Consider the following 21660-nt stretch of genomic DNA (forward strand, 5'->3'; position numbering starts at 1 on the left):
GCCAGTGAGTGACAAATATGTGTTAACACTACCATACAGCATGCACAGCTTAAGTTACGCACATCTCAGCTCAATGCTCAGCTTTTATTTTGAGGAATAGCAGCTCCAACAATAACGGCATCACAATAGAGGCTTCGCCTCACTGTCTTTCATTGTAACAGGATGGCATCCCCAGTGAGCCTCTTTGTTGAGTATTTGCGGGAAATTCACCTAAACCTTGAAATTTCAGCGAGCAGTAATAAACTGAGCTTGAAAAAAAAATGACAGTTTGGATGAGGAAAAAGGAGATTGCGTCCCACTAAAAAAATCAAACCAACAACATGTGAAAGGAAAATTTCCTTGTCCTTGAGGGATTTCAAATAAGCTCAGATAAAATGCTGGTAATAGTTTGGCTTTTTTGAGTATTTGCATGTTCAATCATTGCCACTAGATCACACAAAGGCTCTAAAATGCTTCAGATATGTGGGATATTGTGTTCTTCATACATTGTCATCAACCTTTAAAATCTAGATTAGGAGAAAAGTGCTCCAAAACACATCCATGATCCCACTTTGGCTCACCCCTTTATTTAAAAAACTCAAAGAAAACTACAAGTTCCAATTCCTACCAGGGATTCGATTGATTTTTCTTCCTCCTGAGTGTTGAATTCAACAGCTTATGTAATTCTCTCCTTCCTACACTAAAATCCAGTGAGAGAAAAAAAAATTGCAACATATGATCGAAGCGCATCATACAGAAGTGGCATTACATAACACTCTGGAACTGGAATATTAGGGCATATCAGCTCGCGGAGACGTCACAGGATTTATATTTGGTTGCAAGCTTGACAATACCTTTGACTCTCCCTCCCTGCATGGCACTGAGTCAGAGAAGGATGGTTTGATGTTTGAGAGGCGAGAACAGAGATGGTGCACACAGTAAAAGAGGGATTTAAGCTATAAACACAGCCTGCTTTCTATCAGGATATCTGATAGAGAATGATTGCACTTAAGAATCACATACAGAGACTTCTTTCTTTTACACTCTTTCGATTATTTTTCTCTCAATCTCATTCCACCTCTCTACTCCCACATTTTCAATTCCATATACTGTATTTTCTGTCCCCTCTGCCTCCTTCACCTCTCTAATCCCTCTCTTCCTCCTCCTCCTCTTCACTTTATCTCGCTCTACCTCCTTTCCCCCTTCTGCTTACTCCCCTCCTTCCTACACTCTACTAGCTTACCTCCTGCCCTCCTCTTCTGCACTTTCGAGGCTTCCTTAGTTAGTGCTTCTTCCTATAAATTATACATTTGACAAGATGTAGTCAAAGTCAGCTGCTCTGTGTGCACATTATTGGCTTCATGTATGGCTTGATGCTGCAACATGAACATCTCCTACCCTGGAATGGGTTTTAGCACTCACAGTTGTAGTTATTTTTTGCTGCCAGATGTTCTTATGGTTCAATAAATATGAATATTTATATGTGTGTGTGTATGTGAGGATGAGGAGCGTATGGCTGCAGCTTCTAGAGTCCTAAAATGGAGAGTCTTCACTCAAAAATCAAGCTAACATCTCCTCTTCTGCTCATTTAAACAAGTGTTCATTCAACATACTGTATGGCTTGTGTCCAAATGAGTATGTGACATGCTTACAGTGTGCTGTGTGTCAGGATTAGTGATCCAGTGGAGAGCTAATATGATCTTCGCTCAAGGGCACAAGCTTCCATGAGGCCTCTGTATGCAGCCACAGAGACACTGATCCTGCCAAGTGGCTCCCAGGGCACAGTGAGCACAGAGGCAGGGCTTGCCCCAGTGCAAGTCTGATGCCACGACTGCACAGCAAAGAGGCTCTCTATTGTCCAATCAGAAACACAGCAGAATGGAGAGGACAGCTGAGATGTAACTCAATACACCAAGATGTTTTTCTCTCCCCAGTCGATGGCTTGCTCTGTGCCCATGAAGAAATGTTTCAATGTACGTGATCCGCCACCGTTTCTGTTTCGTCCTTAAGCGCACATTGCACCACTCACCCACACATCCAACCGCTTTCCTGAAAGAAAGCCACACACCTACATGATCAGACAGAATTCACACAAAAACTGCAGTGCATCCTGCTCCAGCACAAAACGGGCTCCTATACAGAGTGCATATCAGAACTGCAGCTTTTGCTCCAGTACAGGTTCACGTCTTAGAAACTTGTCAGGATTAATTAAGCGGGAGGTAAAAGCTTGTAGTATGGTGCTAATTTTACTGCAGGTGCTACATTCAAGCAGCTGAGATGGTGAACAGTGTCACAGAGTTGGAATTCACAGTCTCTACCTGTATCAAAGCGATCTTGACTCAGGGCTTCAAATCACCACATTTGAGCTTTTTTTCTGATGTATTTCCTCTAATCTCATCATTCCCTCTCCATTAGAGCATGTTGCAATACTAACCTCTAGTTCTCCACCCCCACCAGGAGCCTTAGCCAGCAAGAAGGCTCTGAAGAGCCTCTCTTTGTCAAAAGCACACAACACAATCTGTGCATCGTTTTTTTCTCTGCAATCTTTCGCTTCCCTCGGCTCTACAGTCTCATCCGTACAGAGGCTGAGCAATGCTCCATCTTTCTTTTCATGCTTACAATTAGTACTTCGATATTAGAATGGATTTTTGTGAAAGAGAAGTGCGAGGTCACAGAAAAGTCAGACTTTTGCCTTTACTTTGATAGGATAGCTGAAAAGAGTGTCTATTTGGGGAGAGAGAGAGAGAGAGGAGACATGCACAAAACAGTGCTGGGAGAAGGAATCAATCCCACAACCAGTGCATTGAGGACTACAGGCTCTGTATATGGGCACCTGCTCTAGCAACTGTGCTAAACCAGCCTACAGAAACAGTGTAAAAAGGATTAAAGCAAAAATTCTTTTTAAACACATTGACTCTGTATCAACATGGATGACAAGTCACTATCTCCCTCCATTGTGCCAAATTAAAATTAAAATACCCCCAACCAGAGAAACAGTGTTAATGAAATAAAAGCAATATTCTATTTAAACACACTGACTCTATATCACCCGCGGCGCTGCTATTGGGCCCGGGTGGGCCTGGGCCCACTCATTTTGACCCAGGCCCATAGTGATTTCAGACACAGCATTAGTTTTCATTCTAGATGTTCATCCCATAAGCAGCCTGAGGAAAGCTTTGAGTGAAAGCTTCTAAGCCAATCAGCGGCGTGTACCCCACGTGTGGACTCTTAAGCCTGCCCACAGGCTGCATCGTCAACAGCAAGTGCTCCAATGAAATGAATGACATTGGTGCGCAAACCTTTCAAGCGGCAAGCTCAATGAGACAGACACAGATGGTAACTTTAGCTATTAGCTCATATGAAACTTCAACATGGCAAAGCAAAGCAGCCTGTTTTCCTTTCAGTTCACTTAGGAGCAGGAAACTCCTGCCATTTTAAGTAAAGTTATGAGTGACGAGTTACCGTCCAGCTCAGCCACCCTCTCCCCATCATGTCCTCCCGTAGCCACCCCCTCACACCAGCAAGGCAAGTAAGTTAGGCTATCGTTAACATTAGTTTCTGGCTGTCTGTATGCACAATTTCTGGAGTGAAAATAATATTGGCAGTAGGCAGAGCCTGCCAAGGTGTATGTCTTTGTCCGCTTCAGCACTCAGCTGAGGACAGCCACACAAGAGCCACACAGGTAGGCTACTGAGTTGCTGTCCTCAGTACTGCAAAAAAGCACTGAAATGGAGAGAAGGGGAACACCCCTTTTTTGGGGGCTTTTTTTAACTGGCCCATCCAGTTTTCTGGCCCACCCACACTCAAAATCCTGGCGCCACTAGTGCTCTATATCAATATGGACGACAAGTCTCCATCTCTCTCTATTGTACAAAAGTGAAACAAAAACACCCCCAAACAGAGTAATGGTGTAAATAAAATTAAAGCAACTATTATTTTTTAAACCCATTAACTCCATATCAATATGGGCGACAAGTCTCAGTCTCCCCCCAACTGTACAAAAGTGAAACCAAAATACCCAAGTACTTGTCATATATTTGTTACCAATAATGTGATTTCACATTGTGCAGAAAAATCCTCCCAAAAATGAAATAATGATAATGTCCCTTACTCAGCCAAGAATCTGTGACACCAGGTTCCATCTTGTCACAGGAACCATTGGTACAAATTTTGTTTGAAAATACAAGAATTGTGATTTTTTCATTTTGTTGTTGTTTTGTATTGTATTGACTTCTTTTGTTTATTTATGCTGATATGGACCTATGGGTCTGAATTAAAGTATAAAGTGTTCACCCACTTTTCCGTGGCTCTGGTTCTAGAAGAAAAAATTCCTTTTAAAATCCTCCACAGACATTTTGCAACACATTTAATGCATGAACCAAGCTAACCAGCTAACTACATGACTATAAAACATCTGATTTGGTGCAAGAACGTCATTCAAAAATAGAGAAAAAGGCAAGACTGTACATGTTTCTTGACAGGCATGAAGGAACGACATATTCCACAATCCATTGTGAAGCTTTCAAACCACATATGACCATTCGTTCTGCAATTTTTATTGTAGTGTTTTTACATCTTAAATGATAATGTTTTAATGTATTGTAGTTTGCATATACATCAGTTCATACAACAGCGGCATGCTTTTGTTATCAACAATTGACAATAATGGTATTGAGCTTGGTAGACATTCAGTTGACCAATCAGAGATGTTGCTCTGTCCTTTCTAGAACTGTGGGTACTGCATGGTTTTTGAAAGGCATTTTAAAAGACATGTTTTTTCTTTAAACAAGGTTGATGTCTTACTAACTTTTCTATTCTAAGGGCACATATACCATTGTTTCACACAGGTAGCTTGTGGCAAGTCAAATGTGAACACCAAGGAGAAAATGAATGGGAATTTTACTTCCAGAACCTCGCTACTGAGCTCTATTGCCTGCAGTTTTGCGTATGCATGGTAGAGCTAGCTGGTGGAACCACAGAGCTGATGCGACAACCCTTTGTCTAACCAAAACACACATTTATGTTACCAAAAAATAAGACTAAAGATCCCTCAGGTCAGTGGAGTTCACAGCAAAAGTGGAGTCTTGCCTCGTTTGGAGCAGAAACGAAAGGTCACAGGAAGTTCAGTAATTGTTTGGTTAGTCATTGCAAAGATTTCTCCTGCCTTTTCCACTCTACTAACCCATTAGAGTCACATCTATCAACAGAGCTCATGATGTTGCATCTGCTCTTTTTTGCATTGTTAATGAATTATAACTGAACACTTTGGTAATAATGTGCAGTTATAATTGATATGCAATTCCAGTATAACAATAATATATCATGAGTCAACTTGCTTTCTTCTGAAGGTAAATGCAGAGATTAATGAGAGCTTTGAAGTGTGGGATCTCCCTGTCCTTCCACCAGGCTACATGGAAAGCATTGAGCAGGAACAGCAAACATTCATGCTCTTCCTGTGCTGATCAGGAAAGCATAAAGAAAGGAAGAAAAGCTGCAAAAAGTGCAGAGCACATTAGGCATCAATGACACTAGAATGACATTGTTTAAGTCAGAGGCATGAAGGAGGAGCTGGGGTGGAGGAGGGTTTAAGAGCAGCTTGCAGAGAGCACAGCAGAGCATAGCCAGGCAAGAGCAGCTTAAATAAAGTAGTGTGACAGTAATTAGCCAATGGTGTGCTTAGAGTAAAGCAGCTGGCATTCAGCTGAGGGCTTGCATGAAACCAGCTGATTTTGTTTATGGCAGAGCTTGACTCCGTGGCCTACCTGGGCTAAGGCTATTCTCTCCATTTTTGTGAGCCTTTCAAATACTATTTTATGCAAAAATTGTTGCAGCCTTTTATGCACTTATGTAATTACAGCCCCTAGCATTGCAACTGCATTTAGATGAATTGTGCAGCACAACCATTTCAACAGTATCCAGGTTTGATTGGTTTTTGTTTGTCAATTTTAATTTTGCTTCTGATTTTTGGCTCTAATTCTTCTGTTGTTCTGTCCATACCAACAAACAGTCCATGTTTGAGACATGACTGTGAAAACAAGACAGCATATAACTTCTCAAAGCACGAACAGAGCTTGAGTAAAACACCAAATCCCTTATCGTTACTTTAATTGTGCTAAAAAAAATTACAACTACGACTTGCTTTCCACCCTTCATGCTGGCTCTGCTGCTTAATTTCAGTGTTTTGGCTGTCAGCATCGCTGTCTGTCCTGAAATCGTCCATATGACAGGTGACAGATCCGATCCATCACGGCTTGTTTTGGCTGGAGACTTTGTCGTCTCACATTGAACGAGAAGGCTAATGGCTAAACATGAGCCTGCTGTAGTGGACCAGGCGGACGACCACGGTTGACAGCTGCAACACTAATGCTGCAGCATTCACACAGAGACACATCACTGTGATGTGTGGATAAGGCAGAGAAATAGTTAAATCAATGACCATGATGATGTACTGTGTATATAAAGATGTGGGAAGATTAAACAGAGGAGCTCCCGAGGGTCTCATTAGGTAGAGAGCGGGGGTCAAGGAGGGTCAACGTCTCACCAGGGCCTCTGTAATAAAAGTGTATGTTCCCACTGCAGCCACTTTACTTATAAGAGCCAGCTAACTAGCATGTATGTTACATAATGAGTGTGTCTAATGACTGTGGGAGTGGGGACAGACCGGAAGGAAGCTAAAAGAAGAACATCAGAAAACAAGAATGACAAGCTTGGTAGTGCTGATATCATAGATATGAATAGCACTTGCATTACCCTTGCTAATGGGTTCAGGTTTTCTCACAGTGATGTGATCATACCTTTCAATATAGGGCACAATGACACCTTGTGGCACTTTGGTAAACTACAGCCCAGGATTGTGTGACAGTCTGGCCTAGAGATGTTGGAATATTTGAGCTGCTTGGGTCCATACAAGCATTATGCAATGTTAGCATGAGCTTTAAAGGGTATGTGCGGCCTGTCTTAGGATGCCTTACAATTTCCCTGAGAATTAACAAGGTGTTGCTGAACGAGGAGGCAAATCTATTCTGTTAGCAAACAGGTTTTATATGGCCTGCAGTTAGAAAAGAGCAAAAGGCTGCCAAGTCCACCAGCCTTTTTTAAAGTAACTTTACAAACTCCAGTTTAACCCCTTTGTTGCCAAAATGTGGGCTATTATTATCTCTGAATAGAAAACCCTCTAATTTAAAGATATCATGCTAATTAAACTGTGAGAGTTCATAGACATGCACTCAACTTCAGACAGAAAAAAGCAAGTGCACATATTTTCAGTGATTTGTTTGTCTCTGGCTTTTGTATCTTCATGTTCCTCTTATAGGTGATGTCAGTTGCCTAGCAACCAAGCAATCAGGGCCCGATTGTTGCCATGACAACATGGCAGGGGTATCATCATGGAGAGAATAGAGATGAAAGGAGGAAGGGAGGGAGAGAGAGAGGAAAAGAGAGATAGGGAAAGAGAGAGAGAGAGCCCTGCCATTGAAGGGTGCTGATAATGTGAAGCCCACAGTGTGCAGGTAGGAGGATGACCTCTGTGTAGGCAGCGGCAGAGAATGCTCATGAATGCAGAGAATAGAAAATTAATGTTGGGTCTAATGCGGCTGAATCCGCGGGTTTGACGCCGTTTGACACCGTTGTCAGCAGCACAGGCTACGTTCCAGATGGAAATGTCACGATGTGCTCCAGTTGTCTTTAGTCACAGACAGCCAGGCTGATGCAGAAGCCGCAGCTCACTGTGTCGCCGAGGTCCAGAGGGCTTTGGGCCTAACCTCTGCAGGTGTCATAATCCATCCATCAGCCGACAGCAGTCCACTGTAAAAACAGCCCTATAGGGTCACGGTGCATTTACTCTGTTTATTCCCTCGCTCAGCTCTCTGTTAATACAGCCACGCAGCACAGAGACACAGAGCCTGAGAAGGCAAGTGCAGGGACAAATATACCCATTATAATGACAATCATGCTACAGTACGGATCAAAGTGGGAACAGATTTATATTTAGTGTCGAAATACTGACAAAGAAATGCTCTGCAAACAAAGTCTAACAACACAGAGAGAGGACACTATGAGACTGTGTTAATGAGTACTCAAGAGAAACTTCATTTATCTATAATAATGTAAACTATACAAGCATTCAGCTTCAGCATTGCACCAGATACTGAAGACTAAAGGCTGCTATCCTTAATTTAATAATCTTCCAACCAAGGCTGCCTATAGAGGGGAGAGCTTTCTTAGGACCTGACTAATAGGGGGCCAATGGAGGTCACCAAAATCATGGTCCTAGGAAGTTAAGCCGTGATAACAATACTGTTTATTCAACCTGAATAATAACCACTCTTACAAAGCAACAGAAATGGATTTGATTTATTTATGCTAAGGTACAATATAGCCTTTTAAAAATTGTAAACCCCTTTTCTTGAACTAGAATTACCTTTTCACTGGTGATGTTACAATTGTGGATGGGGAAACTGAACTAAACCATTAGGAAAGTAATGTCAGACGTCACAGGTAGGCTATAATCCACACAAATGTCAGGATTCTAAAAAAAGCAGCGAAAACTTTACCAACTTGAATGGAAAATAATTACATAATTAGAAAAAAAGCGCAAAGATAGGTTCAAAGTATCAAAAAGAAGTTTCATGAGCAAAAAGCAGCAGAAATGGGAAAATGGTAAAAATGAAGGGAAAGTGGCAAAAACTGCTTAAAAATGGCAAAAACAGAAACAAAGTGCCATTAAGGAAGGGGTATAAATGGCAAAAAAAGGGGCAAAAATTGCTTCGAAGTTGCAAAAATTTGCAAGAAGTGGCAAAACAAGATGTAAGTGCCATTAAGGAAGGGGTAAAAATTGGTTAAAACTGTCAAAAAAAGTTTAGAAGTGGCTAATATAGGCCAAAAGCAGCAAATTTGGAATAAGAAGTGCCATTAAGGATGGGTTACAAATAGACAAAAAGTAGCAAAATAGTGGCAAAATGGGCCAAAAATAGCACAAGTTGAATAACAGTGACAAAAAGAAGTGGCAAACTGGCAAAAAGCAGCAAAAATGGGCGTAAAAAGACGATTAAGGAAGGGGTAGAAATGGGCAAAAATTTGCAGAATAGTAACAACTAGAAAAGCCCTCAGAGAGTGCTCCGCCATCAGCCTATCTCCCAATAATGAAGAACCCTTTAAAAACAATCCTGGATCCAGACGGTGATCTGGATGACTCTCAAAATCTAATTTGCCGATTACTCCCTCCCCGGTGAGGTGGACACACACTGAGGCAAAGCATTGGCTTGCCACGTGTGGTCTGTCATGGCGGAAGCCCACAAGGTCTCACCGGACAACTGGAAGTCATGGCAGAGGGTGAATTTTCCTCTATTCCTCCCAGCATTGTGAGTATTCTCGCTACAATTCACTGTCTTTCCCTCTGTTACGCTCCGACTTGTCTCCTCGACCAGGTGTGCATCTTTCAAACTTTATAAACTCCAAAACTTTGAATAGAAACACACCAAAAACATACTGCTGGGATTGAAGTTACTCATGTTCGCCATCTCCTGGTGTAAAGTGGTAACAGCGCAGACCCCCGCCATTAGCCCCCTAACAGTGACAGAAATGAGTGGCAAACATGGGATAAAAATGCCATTAAGAAGTGGCAAATAAAGGCAAAGATGGACAAAAAGTGGGAAAAAGGGCAAAAAAGTGCAATTAAGGGAGGGGTACAAATAAGTATCAAGTTGCAAAATAGTGGCAAAAACTTGGATAAAAGACCAAAAAAGAAGTGGCAAACATGGGTGAAAAGGGGAAAAAATCTGCAAAAGCAGCACACATGGGATACATGGTGCCATGAAGAAAGGGGTACAAATGGGAAGTAAAGTGGCAAATCTTGCTTAGAAGTGGCAAATATGGGTAAAATGTTGCAAAAATGGACATAAAGTTGCAAAAACTATTGGCAAGAAAGGGCAAATTAGTGGCAAATTGGTTAAAAGTGGCAAAAAGTAGTAGCAAAAATAGGTGGAAAAGGTTAGTGAAAAGTGATTCAAAATAGCACAGATAAATAATTCCAACATCATAATAGTTTGATACACTTTTATGGTCCATATGAAGTAACTGTTAGCCAGGACGCTAGCACCACTGCTACAGATCCAAAATACTCACACTGACATAATAAATCACAGCGGAGGAGGGTCCATTCTCTGGGTTTGTTAGGGGCCAGGACAATTTTGTGGGCAGCCCTGTTTCTAACAAATACAACCTATTCCAGGCTTTTGAGGCAAAATGTCTTCTTATTCTACAGTTATTTGCAGCTTTCATATTCTATGATAACTTTTACACTTTACACACCTACATTTAGCATACATTTTTCACAGGCAAATCAAATTTCATAGTCTTGTAAGGAAATATTTCATTTTGCCACAGGGTCTACAAGCCACAAAAGAGCATTTAAATTCAACTCCTTTTGCTAAAAAGTTACCATAAAACATTTAATAAATGTCTACTCTTAAATCAGAGCTCATACTGTGGACAAGGGCTTCATGAAGAAGATACAGAGACAATTTATTGCCACAGGCATGAAGGAATATGGATTTTTTTTTTTTTCATTTTAATGCCAGTCCAATTAGTATAAAGAATTTCTGTCTAAATAAGTAAGTTAAGTAGTTTATAAGTTTAAATTCAGGATTAAAAATACTATAGTGACACCTGTTGCTTTAATAGAGTCAGTGATATGACTGTGAGCTGTATCAAGCAGGGAATCAGGTAGAACGCCAAAGGTCATATTAGTTTACTATTTGTAATGATTTTGAACTGCAACATGACTGGGTATGGTATTTTACTCTAGAATTATGCAGACATTTTTTGTGTGATAAACAGAGACTGAGCCAATAATCACTGGAGATTTACTAAGATGAAAAAAAAATTCTTAATGAAAGCTCAGTTTGGTGGCTTCTTACACATTCACACAAAGTATAAAAACACTCGTCTGAAAGTAAGAACTCCCCGACGCCCCATCTATCCATTATCTATACCACTATTCCCATGAGGGGTGGCTGAGGGGGCTGGAGCTCATCCCACCTGTCATTGTGCGAGAGGAAGGGGAACCTTGTGACTGATCACCAGTCAATCACAGTGCTGACATATAGGTGTGAGTGTAAATGCTTTTCTGTCTCTGAGGGTCATCTAGAGTCACCAATTAACTTAACAAGCATGTCTTTAGACAGTGGGAGAGAGCCAGAGTATCCACGGACAACATACGTAGACCTGCGGAGAACATGCAAACACCACACAAACTTATCCTGATGGGGATTTGAACTAGGAGCCTTATTTCTGTAACCACTGCACCACTGCGCAGCCCAAATACATAACTGTTTCTGCAGAAGTGAAAAAGATCATCCACAATATTCTTTGGAGTACTAGATAGATAAACACTATCAAAAGACTGTGTTGTGAGCTGTTTACAATCATGCCAAGCATTCAAATAAAACATTCTTAAGTCTTAAGTTACTTCGGTGTCCTGAATGTAGTGAAATATTCAGGCAAAAAATAAAAAATCGAAAAAAAAAAAAAAAAATTCACACAGAAACGATAGCAGGCAGGAATTGAAAAAGCCTCCACAAAGCTTGGTAAGCGGTGTCACACATCACTCATGTACGATGACGTCTGTCTACTCTTGTGTCCTGTGACAGGTGATCCGTCTCTTTTTAAAGATCCAGATTATTTTGCTGAGCTCAGTAGAGCTGGTTGTTTGCACTCAAACAGGAGCTAGCTACCATGGCTCACATAGAAGAGCCGTTTCATAGAACAGACCCGTTCATGTTTAGCACATTATTATACTCCCAACATGGTTTATTGACAACACTAGATGCTAGGATTGATCCCCTCTACACCAGGTAAATTGGTTAAACCGCGGAATAAAAATCACTTTCTTGTAAAATATAGGGATCATACTCAATGTATGTAGAAATTTGTTGTTGGCAATTGCAGTAAAGAGGTCCATTTAGAGCTGTACTAACTTTTCTCTGTTCCCATTTATTCCTAATGGCTGTCCCACTTCCTGGAACACGGCAGATGTTCAAGATCACATGATTGCCTATAATGATGCATATGTAATTAGCCATTAAAACATGTTGGTGATTTCAGGGATGCATTATATTGGATTTTTGCCCCTGATATTTCAACACTCATTTCAGCTAAAACAGATATATCTAGAGATTTTCTGTATATCAATTATCTGCTGAGCAAAGAGGCTGAGTTAAGCGAAGCTGGGTAAGAAGTTGAGGTCTGGTAGCTGTTTTACATTTGGGGTTTCATATAAAATGATCAGGCCTCAGCGGTGGGTGAACATTTTTACATAAGGCCAATAAATGATTTTCACTACAAAGACATATGTAGATATCGGCAGATATGAACATTTCTATCAATACTGATTTTTTTTCAGCCAATATCTGGCATTACAGATGTCGTGCCAATTGTACATCTTTGGCTGATTTGTTTACAAAGTCAGTGATTTTCTTTATTTAGTAGGGCATGCGTTTCTGATAGCTTTCCATCTTTATATTGACATATCTAATTAGACTGAGGGCCAAATTACACCAAATGAAAACTGTGGACCTACTTAAGAGTTGTTTCAATGAGTAAAAAGCAATGGCTTTAAGTTTATTCAACTCAAGATAACTTAGTGAAACTTGTCAATTTAAGTTGAATTAACTTCATTATATTGCTTGTTACCAACTGGAGAATTTTTAAGAAGGTCTACAAATTTTCTTTTAACAGTGAAAACTTAAAACATGTTTGTGGATGTCTTGTAGCATTACAAGATATCCACAAACATGTTGTGTGTAATATGCAGTGTGTAATACTTAGCTTAGTACAATTCAGGGGAACAAACGTGTTAGAAATTAAACAATATTTTTAAGTCAGGTCAGACCAGGTATGGGAGCATATTACAGTTCGGCAACTTCATCGTTTCAACCTTGGTCCTGTACTGCTCTGGCATCCAGATAGCCATCACCTGGGCCTGCGCCAGGCCCATGCCCCATTTCTCCAGGTATCCTCCCAGCTGCCCCCACTGTCTGAACCAGCCCACCTGGTTGTAAAAGCGCAGCTCCTGTTCCCATGTGAAGCAGCAAACCCTTCCCAACCCCGCTCTGCTGCAAACATCAGCATTAGTCACATGGTCTTGCCAACATTACCCAAAAATGTGCCGAAGAAAAGTCACAAAAGGAGTCCAGCTGGTGCCTCTGGCCATCAGTCATATTTATAAGTAGGTCTATCATAATCACTGTTTAATCACCCTGATATATGAAAATGTTATTTTCTAAATTCACTAGGAAAAGCCTTTTATTTATACATAGGGAGGGTCTCTTCCATCTTGGGTTTTTGCATCTTGCATGTTCCTACAGTATCACAGAAGAGACCCAAAAACAGATACAGATTTTATTAAGTCCACAGGGTACCACAGTTACCAACAGAGAAGTGAGCAATGCAATCTGGAATCTGACTGACAGATTTCACTAATATTCCCAATTCTATGCACTGCACCTTTAAATCATGCCCAAATCTGTATCAAAGTTGTCAAACCAGACCTTTCCCAATTAATTCACAATCTGTAGTTGTGCTAAATCTGTTGTCTTTGTGGCCACCTGTGCTGTCATTGATCACAGGATGGAGGGAGTGCAGGATTGGGTTTCTAGTCTCCCCATTTGCTGTAGTTCAAACTAATCTAACATCTAAAAATATGAGTTCATAGGATGTAAAAAGAGGATATATGTCACAATGTTTTGGTTGACTGTATTTAATTGAGTACAAGAAGAGGAAGTATTCAGAGAAGTCTGCTTCTTCAGCTACAAGAGCTTACACTGAAGAATTTACTACTTCATTTGACTAGATTTACTCAAATCCAGGTGGTGCAATTCAATTTGATAGACTCATAAAAAGTCTAAAAATTCCCTTTTATTGTTAAAAACCAACATCTTTTTCAACAAGTTCACCGTTTAAGTGTTATGATGGTGGAGGATGTTTCTGCACATCCACAGGGTCATAATGTAGCATCCTACATAAGTATATTTATATTCCCATACTTCAAGGCGTGAATTTGCACCTTAGAAATATAGTCCACAGTTAAAACACAAGCTGCAAAGGGATAAATATGTAATTATGTAATGGTTGCATAACAGAGATTTCTGTGTCAAAATGTTCCTTATTTTAATTCATCATCACAAAATTGAGCCCTTACTTGATGCGTAGAAGGTATATGTGAGGAATGTCAAAGAGGAAAAAGGCAGCGAAGAAGCGGCATGGATGGAAGCGAGCTGTAGTGTTTGTGACAGAAAAAGATGAAAAATAATATAAGAGGTTTACTCTGTGTCTCTCCGTCTCCTTCTCTCCCCTCCCTCGCTCACCAGCAGTGACAAACATATTTTATGAGTCACGGCTGGAGCAGGCTGCCAGTCCTCTCTTATCCAGACCCTTGCCTTTAACATCAACATACATCCAACACCAATAACTCTGGCTTCCAGGAAAACTCCCCCTCCTCGTCTGCTACGACACCCCCCTTTCCCCTTCCCTGCCTCCCCCCCTCCCTCCTTTTTTTTAAATTTCCCCTCACCCTTCCCCAGCCTCCCCTCTCTCTCTCTCTCCTTCTCCTCATCCCTCCTCTCCTGTACTGCGGGTGTCTGGGAGGCTGTTTTTCCTCTGTCTCTCGCTCATGAAGGGCCGCACTAAGCTCCCTTCCCTCTGCCCGTGTGTGGTAGGTAAATCCAGCTCTCCGTTTCGTGTCGTTTCTTCTCCTTCCATCTCTCTGTTGCTGCCTCTGTTTTGCATGTTAGCTCAAAGTCTGCTAGTCGCTCTGGCAGTCTTAGGGGAGGTCTGCATCTACATCTGTGTGCATCAAAACATGCGCGCAATCTCCTCCACTGTCATCACAAATACGTGTATGAGGGCTGTTTTTTTCTTAGCTATCCTTGTGCGTATGCTCTGTGTGGATTTATTCATGCACTTTGGGGTATTACGTATGAATGTGGCCTGGCACATGTGGGTGCATATGTGCGAGTGAGCATGTTAAGATGCACAGGGGGAGTAAAACTCTTGCAGACTTGTTGATTAAAGCATTATAGAATCATGTATGCAATGGTGGACAGGTATGGTCATAATTTTTTTAATTTCATATATCTTTTGCAGCTTTATCCTTGTGAGGACAGAACCACAGAGCTCTAAATTGGCAGAAAAAATAATAGACGTCACTCAGAGAGAGGTCATGTTATTTTTAGGGTAAAGGGCTTTCAGTAGGAAGGGAGAGAAAAATGCATTCTGTGGTGAAATCATGGGTTTAATCAGATTCCAGGGTTGTGTGAGTCCGTTTATGTGGAATACAGAAAATTTCATGCAGCTGTGTGTTTGTGAAAATGAAAACACTGAGCAGATGAGAGAGTCCAGAGCTCCTCCAGCATTAATTAGCTGAGTAGACATGACGGGCTTGTACTGGGCTGGTTGAGTATTATGGCACCGAGATGCCACTTAATGCACTTTCACAGCCAGCAACTGTGTGTGTGTGTGTGTGTGTGTGTGTGTGTGTGTGTCTGTGTGTGAAGGAGGGAGAGAGAGAGGGAGAAAGTTTGTGTGTGTATGTGGTGTGACAGGGCTCTGCTCAGCTTATTATCCACGTCAGGGTTGTAATTGCTAATCTGAACACAAATATGAGTTGTCAGTTTTAGGATGGAACATTTTGGTTCACTATGGCCCGATGACACTTTGTAAGTAATTTTTTTATTTACTATAATTTGAATACATTATTACTCATTGCAGACTATCTTTATTTTGCATTTTAGCACCAAAATAATCATTATTAAATAAATCATTCAAGTTCAACCAGAGTAAAGCTAGCATCAGTGTATCAGACTGACATGCATTGTCATTGAGGCTGTCAAATGATTAAAGCTTTTAGTCATGATTAACCTCAGAATTAATGTAGTTAATCACAATTAATATCCCCTTCTGTTGCATTTTGAAATTCTTCTATTTCATGCACTGAAAGCGTTTTTTATTTACATGTTGGATTTTTGTTCCGTCTTAGGCTGGCCATAAACGACATGATCTTAAGCCTGATTTAAGGCAAGATTTGCCTCACCTGACAATCATGGGGGTGTATCCTGAGTGCTCGTCAAAAACGGTGATTTTTCTGAATAATCCTCAAGTGTGTGGTGTCAAGGATTATTTTAGTGCTCCAACTGCGACCTTAAATTTTAAATATCAAACAGGTGTGATATGTACGATTCTAGGTAGGTAGAAATTTAAAAAGACTACTTTGTTTAAAAAAGAAACATAAGAAAATGTGTTTTTTATGTTTTCTATTGAAAAGTGAAATAAAGGAAATTTACCTACACTCTGACTTTATAGTTTTGTTTTTTTTTAAATCAGGATTTGAATTGACATGTAGGACAAGTGTATCCCTACACCCCTACCTTTCTACCTGATTCTTTTCCTTGGTTTATAATTTTTACTGTAACTGTGATACATGCCAGGCCAGCCTGCAGTGAAGGGACTACCAACCGAGGAAATCGATAGTCATCCATGTTTACTCTTACACTGAACTCAAGTTTGACTATGTGAGATTCTGTGAAACCCCTTGTTTGGGGGTCTGTGAGGTTTTTTAGCTGGTTAGCAGGTGTGTGGTCTCCAGCGGTCTGGCTGAGTCGTCTAATGCAGTGGTTCCACAGGTCGCGAGACAGTGAAGGGGGGTCGCGGAATGCTTTCCATAAAACAAAGAGAAATTTTATATGATTTTAAATCATAAATTGTATCTACTATTCAAAAAATATTGTTAAAGTGAATGAGTTCAAATTTAAATCAAAACATAGTTATTAAATGATATATGTGCTTAAATGCAAGTAAAAGTTATAAAAAAACACTTAAAATGCAAGTTTTGTACATGATGCTTTGTTAAATATCGTGTGCTTTATCCCCCTCAAGGGAAGATGGGGGTCCTCAATCTCTGGCACCATTTTTTGGGGATCATGGGCTGAAAAGTTTGGGAACCTCTGGTCTAAAGAGTTCTCAGAGGATCATTTTTAAAATTGTCCTTATGTTTGTGGACTCCCATATTTTTAAAACAATTTCAAATTGAAAATCATCTAGTACGTAGCCAGCCTTAAAGAAATATTATTAATAGAGCTTTTTTAAGGGTTATTTTTGGGCTTTTTTATGCCTTTACTGACAGCAGAGGACAGTGGATAGAATCGGAAACAGGGATAAGGGAGATTGGGAGAGACATGCGGGAGAGTGCCACAGGCCAGACTCGAACCCGGGCCGTTTGTGTATATGGGGTGTGCCTTAAACCACTAGACCACCTGCGCCCCCCCAATAGTGTATTTCTTTTAGTGCACTGTATTACAGTGCACTAGAATGCAGTAGAGAGCACTTCATCACAGTTGGTTACTTTTGTCCAAGATCACGTACTGCCGTTCTGCACTTAGAGGAATGACAACAGTTTAACTGTCTGTTTTCTTCCTCTGTTTCCTTTACCAGTAAGTTGTAAACAGACGTTGGACTATTATAATCAAATCTGACGGCTGTTTCCACTCACTGTTAGATTAATGTAATTTGTATTTTATGTTAACATTATTCACTTAAAAAATCACTTATTTAGCCTTAAATGTCCTTGAAATGTGCTAATAACATGCTAGCTAGCAAATGCTAAAGTTAGCCAGCGCAATAGCATGCCTACATTATAATATCCCCTATGTCATCAATATGGCGTCCATTGAGGGTGTGAATTATGTTTGGTTTGACACTCAGTTCTTGCATGGCTTTGAGCGTTCCGGTAGTATACTGCATTGACTTTACTTCTCAGCTTATGTGAACTTATACACTCAAAAAAATGTAGTATTTCCCACAGGAGTATGAAATTTTAGACACGCTGTACGGGTTACTGACTGACTTCCTGTTAGGACACAGACGTGCTTTTATTAAAGTAAAAAAATGAACTGTGAGCAGATCAAAGATTATGGCTGTGTCAGAAACCTCTCACTCATTCCCTACTCTCTATTCATGATGTAGAGATCTGCATATGGGGGAATACATAACGGATTCATCCGGAAAATACAAAAACGGTTTCAAGCACTACTCTGGCCGACATCATTGTGGTCTCACAATGATTGTGTAGAAACAACTGCTCACAGATATCAACGGCTGAGGATCAAATATAACCATAGAATTTCACTCAACACTCATACTAAACTAAGCATATTTTCACACAAAAATAAAAGTATTAAGAAATAAAAAACTTTGTAACTATTGGAGAAATGATTCTCTTTTTTTTGTTCAGTCTCATATAAACTTAGCACTTTATTGCATATGATGTATTTTGTTTAAAATAAAACAAACAAAAAAGTCTAAAAAATGAACTAATCTGTATTTCTGTGCTCCTCTCATCCGTCTGTCCTGTATAAAAGCAGTTTTTCTGCTTGTTAAAGCTTTGAATTGCTATGCATGATGGTAAATATAGCTGGACTAGTGACCATAGGTGTCTACTTTTCACAATGCATTATGGGATAGAATGAGAGCACTTCATTGTGTATGCCACTGCTCACTCAGAATGCAGATACCAGTACAAAATGGTGTATTTACAATATAGTGCACAATATAGTGAAAAGGAAGTGATTTTGGACCCAGCCTATGGCATGAACTTAGCCATGGAAAAAAGGACTTGATATGGATTGAAAAGCACAAGAGGGAACAGTACAAAGATAAATGACTGATAACAGAGTTTTTAAGGTGAAATGAGACATTAAGGAGAAGTGGTGGACCCGTTATTACTATTGCATAATTAGATTTGCATTAATTTTCTAAAATGACGATAAAACACTGAATATTTAATTTATGCGATGGTCTTGTGGTAAGATTGATGTCTGAAGGCTTAGTTTTGACGTTGATTGGATAGTTATTGGTTTGTTACTGCAGTCTAACTTTTCCATGCATCAGTCTTTTCCATCACCGAGGCTGCAGGGAGACACTGCAGTGGGTTAACTAATGTGTGCTGACAGAAACAATAAAGCATGCAATTAATCATAATTAAAAACTGATTATGGGTCTTAACTAATCATCATGAATGCATTAATGCTGACAGCCCTAATTGACATGTACTTTAGTGAAAACATTCAGCATTGTATTACTGCACATTGTGCTGTTTCACACAAGCAAATAAACAACATCATATTAACATTTAAAAAACTGATGTTCAGTGCATTTGTGTTATGTTCAGGAGTTTTTTTACATTTCAAATCATTTCAAGAGTATATTCTCTATTTGAAACCCTGCATTGTTTACATCAGTGTTTACAAGCCAGGAGTCTTCTGCACAGCTTTATTGGAGCATTGCAGCACACTTTAGAGCATTACAACCACCTGTAGAGCAGTGTGGCATATGGTGTGAGTGAAAATCCCAGGACCCGTGAGTGCACTAGACAAACAAAACACTGAGTAGCTATTGATACATCAGGTCCTTAACTCCACAGGTTACCTTTTAGATGCTACAGAGCACTTTTGACTTCAGTAAACGAGAACATCCTGCTGGATTAAAAGACCAGATGACGAACATCTGGAGCTTAGAAGAGAAACATCTTTACAGCTGCAGATCCAACAGATGAAGTTGACCCTCAAGGATGCAGGTGTATGTGTGTCCCGCACTATAAAGAGAGAGCTACAGCAGTAAAATCACCTTTTAGCAAAAGATGTGAACCTTAGAAAGTCAAAGTCAAAGTACTGTGACCAATGAGCTAAAGATGAAGTATGAAAACATTTAAAAAGCTCATAACCTGAGGCACAGAACCCCATTTATCAACAGCAGTGGGGGTGATGCCATAGCTGGGCTGTGCATTACTGCCAATGTGGGCATCTTATTCTGATTGATGATTTTTATTCACAGTGGAAGTAAAGAGAAACATTCAGACTGGTCCGATCTGGGTATGAGCATATATTCACCAAACAATGCTTTAGAGATTTGTTATTAACATACAGTTTCAAAGCAGATGTTGCAGGCCAGAATGCAGTAGTCTTCAACTGGGCCTGACTGACATCAGGAAGACCCAGATCATCAAGAAGTAAAGAAGGCAGACATGACTATTACGGCATCAACAGGGAAAGAACAAACACTGCGGTAGCTCTGTCCGTCATAAACTTTACCAATAGTAAGCTAATATCAGCCTCCTTATGAAGCTTTTGTTTAACGTCTGGCCCCTTGATTTTGGGGGAAAATGTTTAAAAAGGGCTTCAAAATAGACAGTATAATCTGCATTAAAATAAACTCCTTGTCATTATACTTAAATTAGCAATCAACCTTTAAGTAACTCCATCCAAATTTCTGGCAAACACAGGAAACAAGCTGATATGTTGGTGTTGAAAAAAATCATTCAATTCACATCAGTGCGCAAACATTCCTTTTTATTATTCTTTTAGTATTTATTCTATCCTAAATTCAATTTCACCAGGAGCCAGTTTGAGCACAGCAGACCCACTGCTGCCACTTTCACCCTCTCTGCCTTCCTTGCTCTGATGCAGCAGGGGGCGTGTCGGGCCTGGCTCACTAGCGACACTGCTAACAATAGCAGCGCTAGCTCTCAATGTCTGTAATGTACAGCTGCGTCTGACATATTCATGTACATTCTGTGATGTCTGCGGAGCGGTAAGACATTCAGCCTGTCCTTTTTTGATTAGAGAAAAGCATTAGGAAGCTGTGGATTAAACAATCATTATGCAGAGGAAGCCTGATCTGACATATTCCCTATGATATGTCTGCTAAATGAAAGTGAAGTACTAAAGCCTGAGCTCATATGATAAACCAACGGTAGCACCAGCAGCTGACCATCACCTTAAGGATCTGACAGCCAGTTCTGAAGAGATAGTTAAAATTAGAGGGTTTTATTTTAAAAGACCTGCATTCCTACTACCTAATAAGCCAGATAGACTGTTTCACTTCCATCAGGGAAACACCTCATACACTGTGTTTGGAACGCTCAGAAAAATCTCAGAGGATGATGGGGAGAATTTTCTGTCACATTAATTGTGGGCCAACCAGAGCAAATAAACATACTGCGTAGTAGAAATGCCTGGGGAGTAAACATAATGCACACTTGACAGGCGGCTGTTATTATTGTTCACCACCAGTGGAACCAGTCAGAAAATCAAGCTTGTGTCAAAGTCAGTTTGGAGAATAGCAAAAACATCTTTTCCACAAGTGCCACTGTAGCTAATCTTTTCACCATACAGACTAGGATGACAAGCATCATAGACATGCTTGCAGTACAACTAAACAATGCCCATAGCTGCCGCCTCCTTCTCCTAAAATGACGCTGATTGGTCCATTTATTCTCTGACTGGGAACAATGTTCCACATTTAATTTTTACAAGATGGATCTGCCTAATGACAGACATGGAATCTGGCGAATGCATCAAGGTTACGGCCCACAGAGTTGGCCAAAAACGAGAGCTTTAGAGTGATTATCTTGTGGAATTGTTCTCTGGCAAGTTTCTAAGAAATAATTATTGACCTGGCTTAAACTCAAAAGGTTGATTCATATCACAGTGTTATGATCAGCTGATAAAAACATTACAAATATAAAAGTTGCATTGCTTTTAATACATTTGATCATGATTTTTACTGTCAAATAGAAATGTAAAGTTTCTTAGTGCATACTAGAATGGAGGAGAGCACCTCATTTAAGCAAAT

The 21660-nt window shown here is 40.2% G+C and overlaps 1 protein-coding gene and 1 long non-coding RNA gene across 6 annotated transcripts in view; one reads left to right on the forward strand and one right to left on the reverse strand.

Moving 5' to 3' along the window:
* The window catches only part of LOC121519025 (disks large homolog 4), a 118390-nt gene that overhangs the window by 1962 nt on the left and 94768 nt on the right, over positions 1-21660 (forward strand). For 4 of the 5 annotated variants that reach the window (XM_041801788.1, XM_041801791.1, XM_041801789.1 and 1 more), the window contains exon 1: positions 14614-14689. The exons of the other annotated variant lie outside the window; for it this stretch is intronic. In XM_041801788.1, coding sequence (XP_041657722.1) covers positions 14648-14689 — 42 coding nt within the window. In that variant the 5' untranslated portion in view covers positions 14614-14647. Of the gene's footprint in view, positions 1-14613; positions 14690-21660 lie in introns of those variants that run through there. 5 annotated transcript variants of the gene reach the window in all.
* The window catches only part of LOC121519026, an 87889-nt gene continuing 85605 nt past the window's right edge, over positions 19377-21660 (reverse strand). Inside the window, exon 4 of the long non-coding RNA XR_005992684.1 lies at positions 19377-19621. This is a non-coding gene — a long non-coding RNA (uncharacterized LOC121519026). The remainder of the gene's footprint in view (positions 19622-21660) is intronic.

This window comes from Cheilinus undulatus, linkage group 12 (assembly GCF_018320785.1).
Source record: "Cheilinus undulatus linkage group 12, ASM1832078v1, whole genome shotgun sequence".
Taxonomy (NCBI): Eukaryota; Metazoa; Chordata; class Actinopteri; order Labriformes; family Labridae; genus Cheilinus; species Cheilinus undulatus.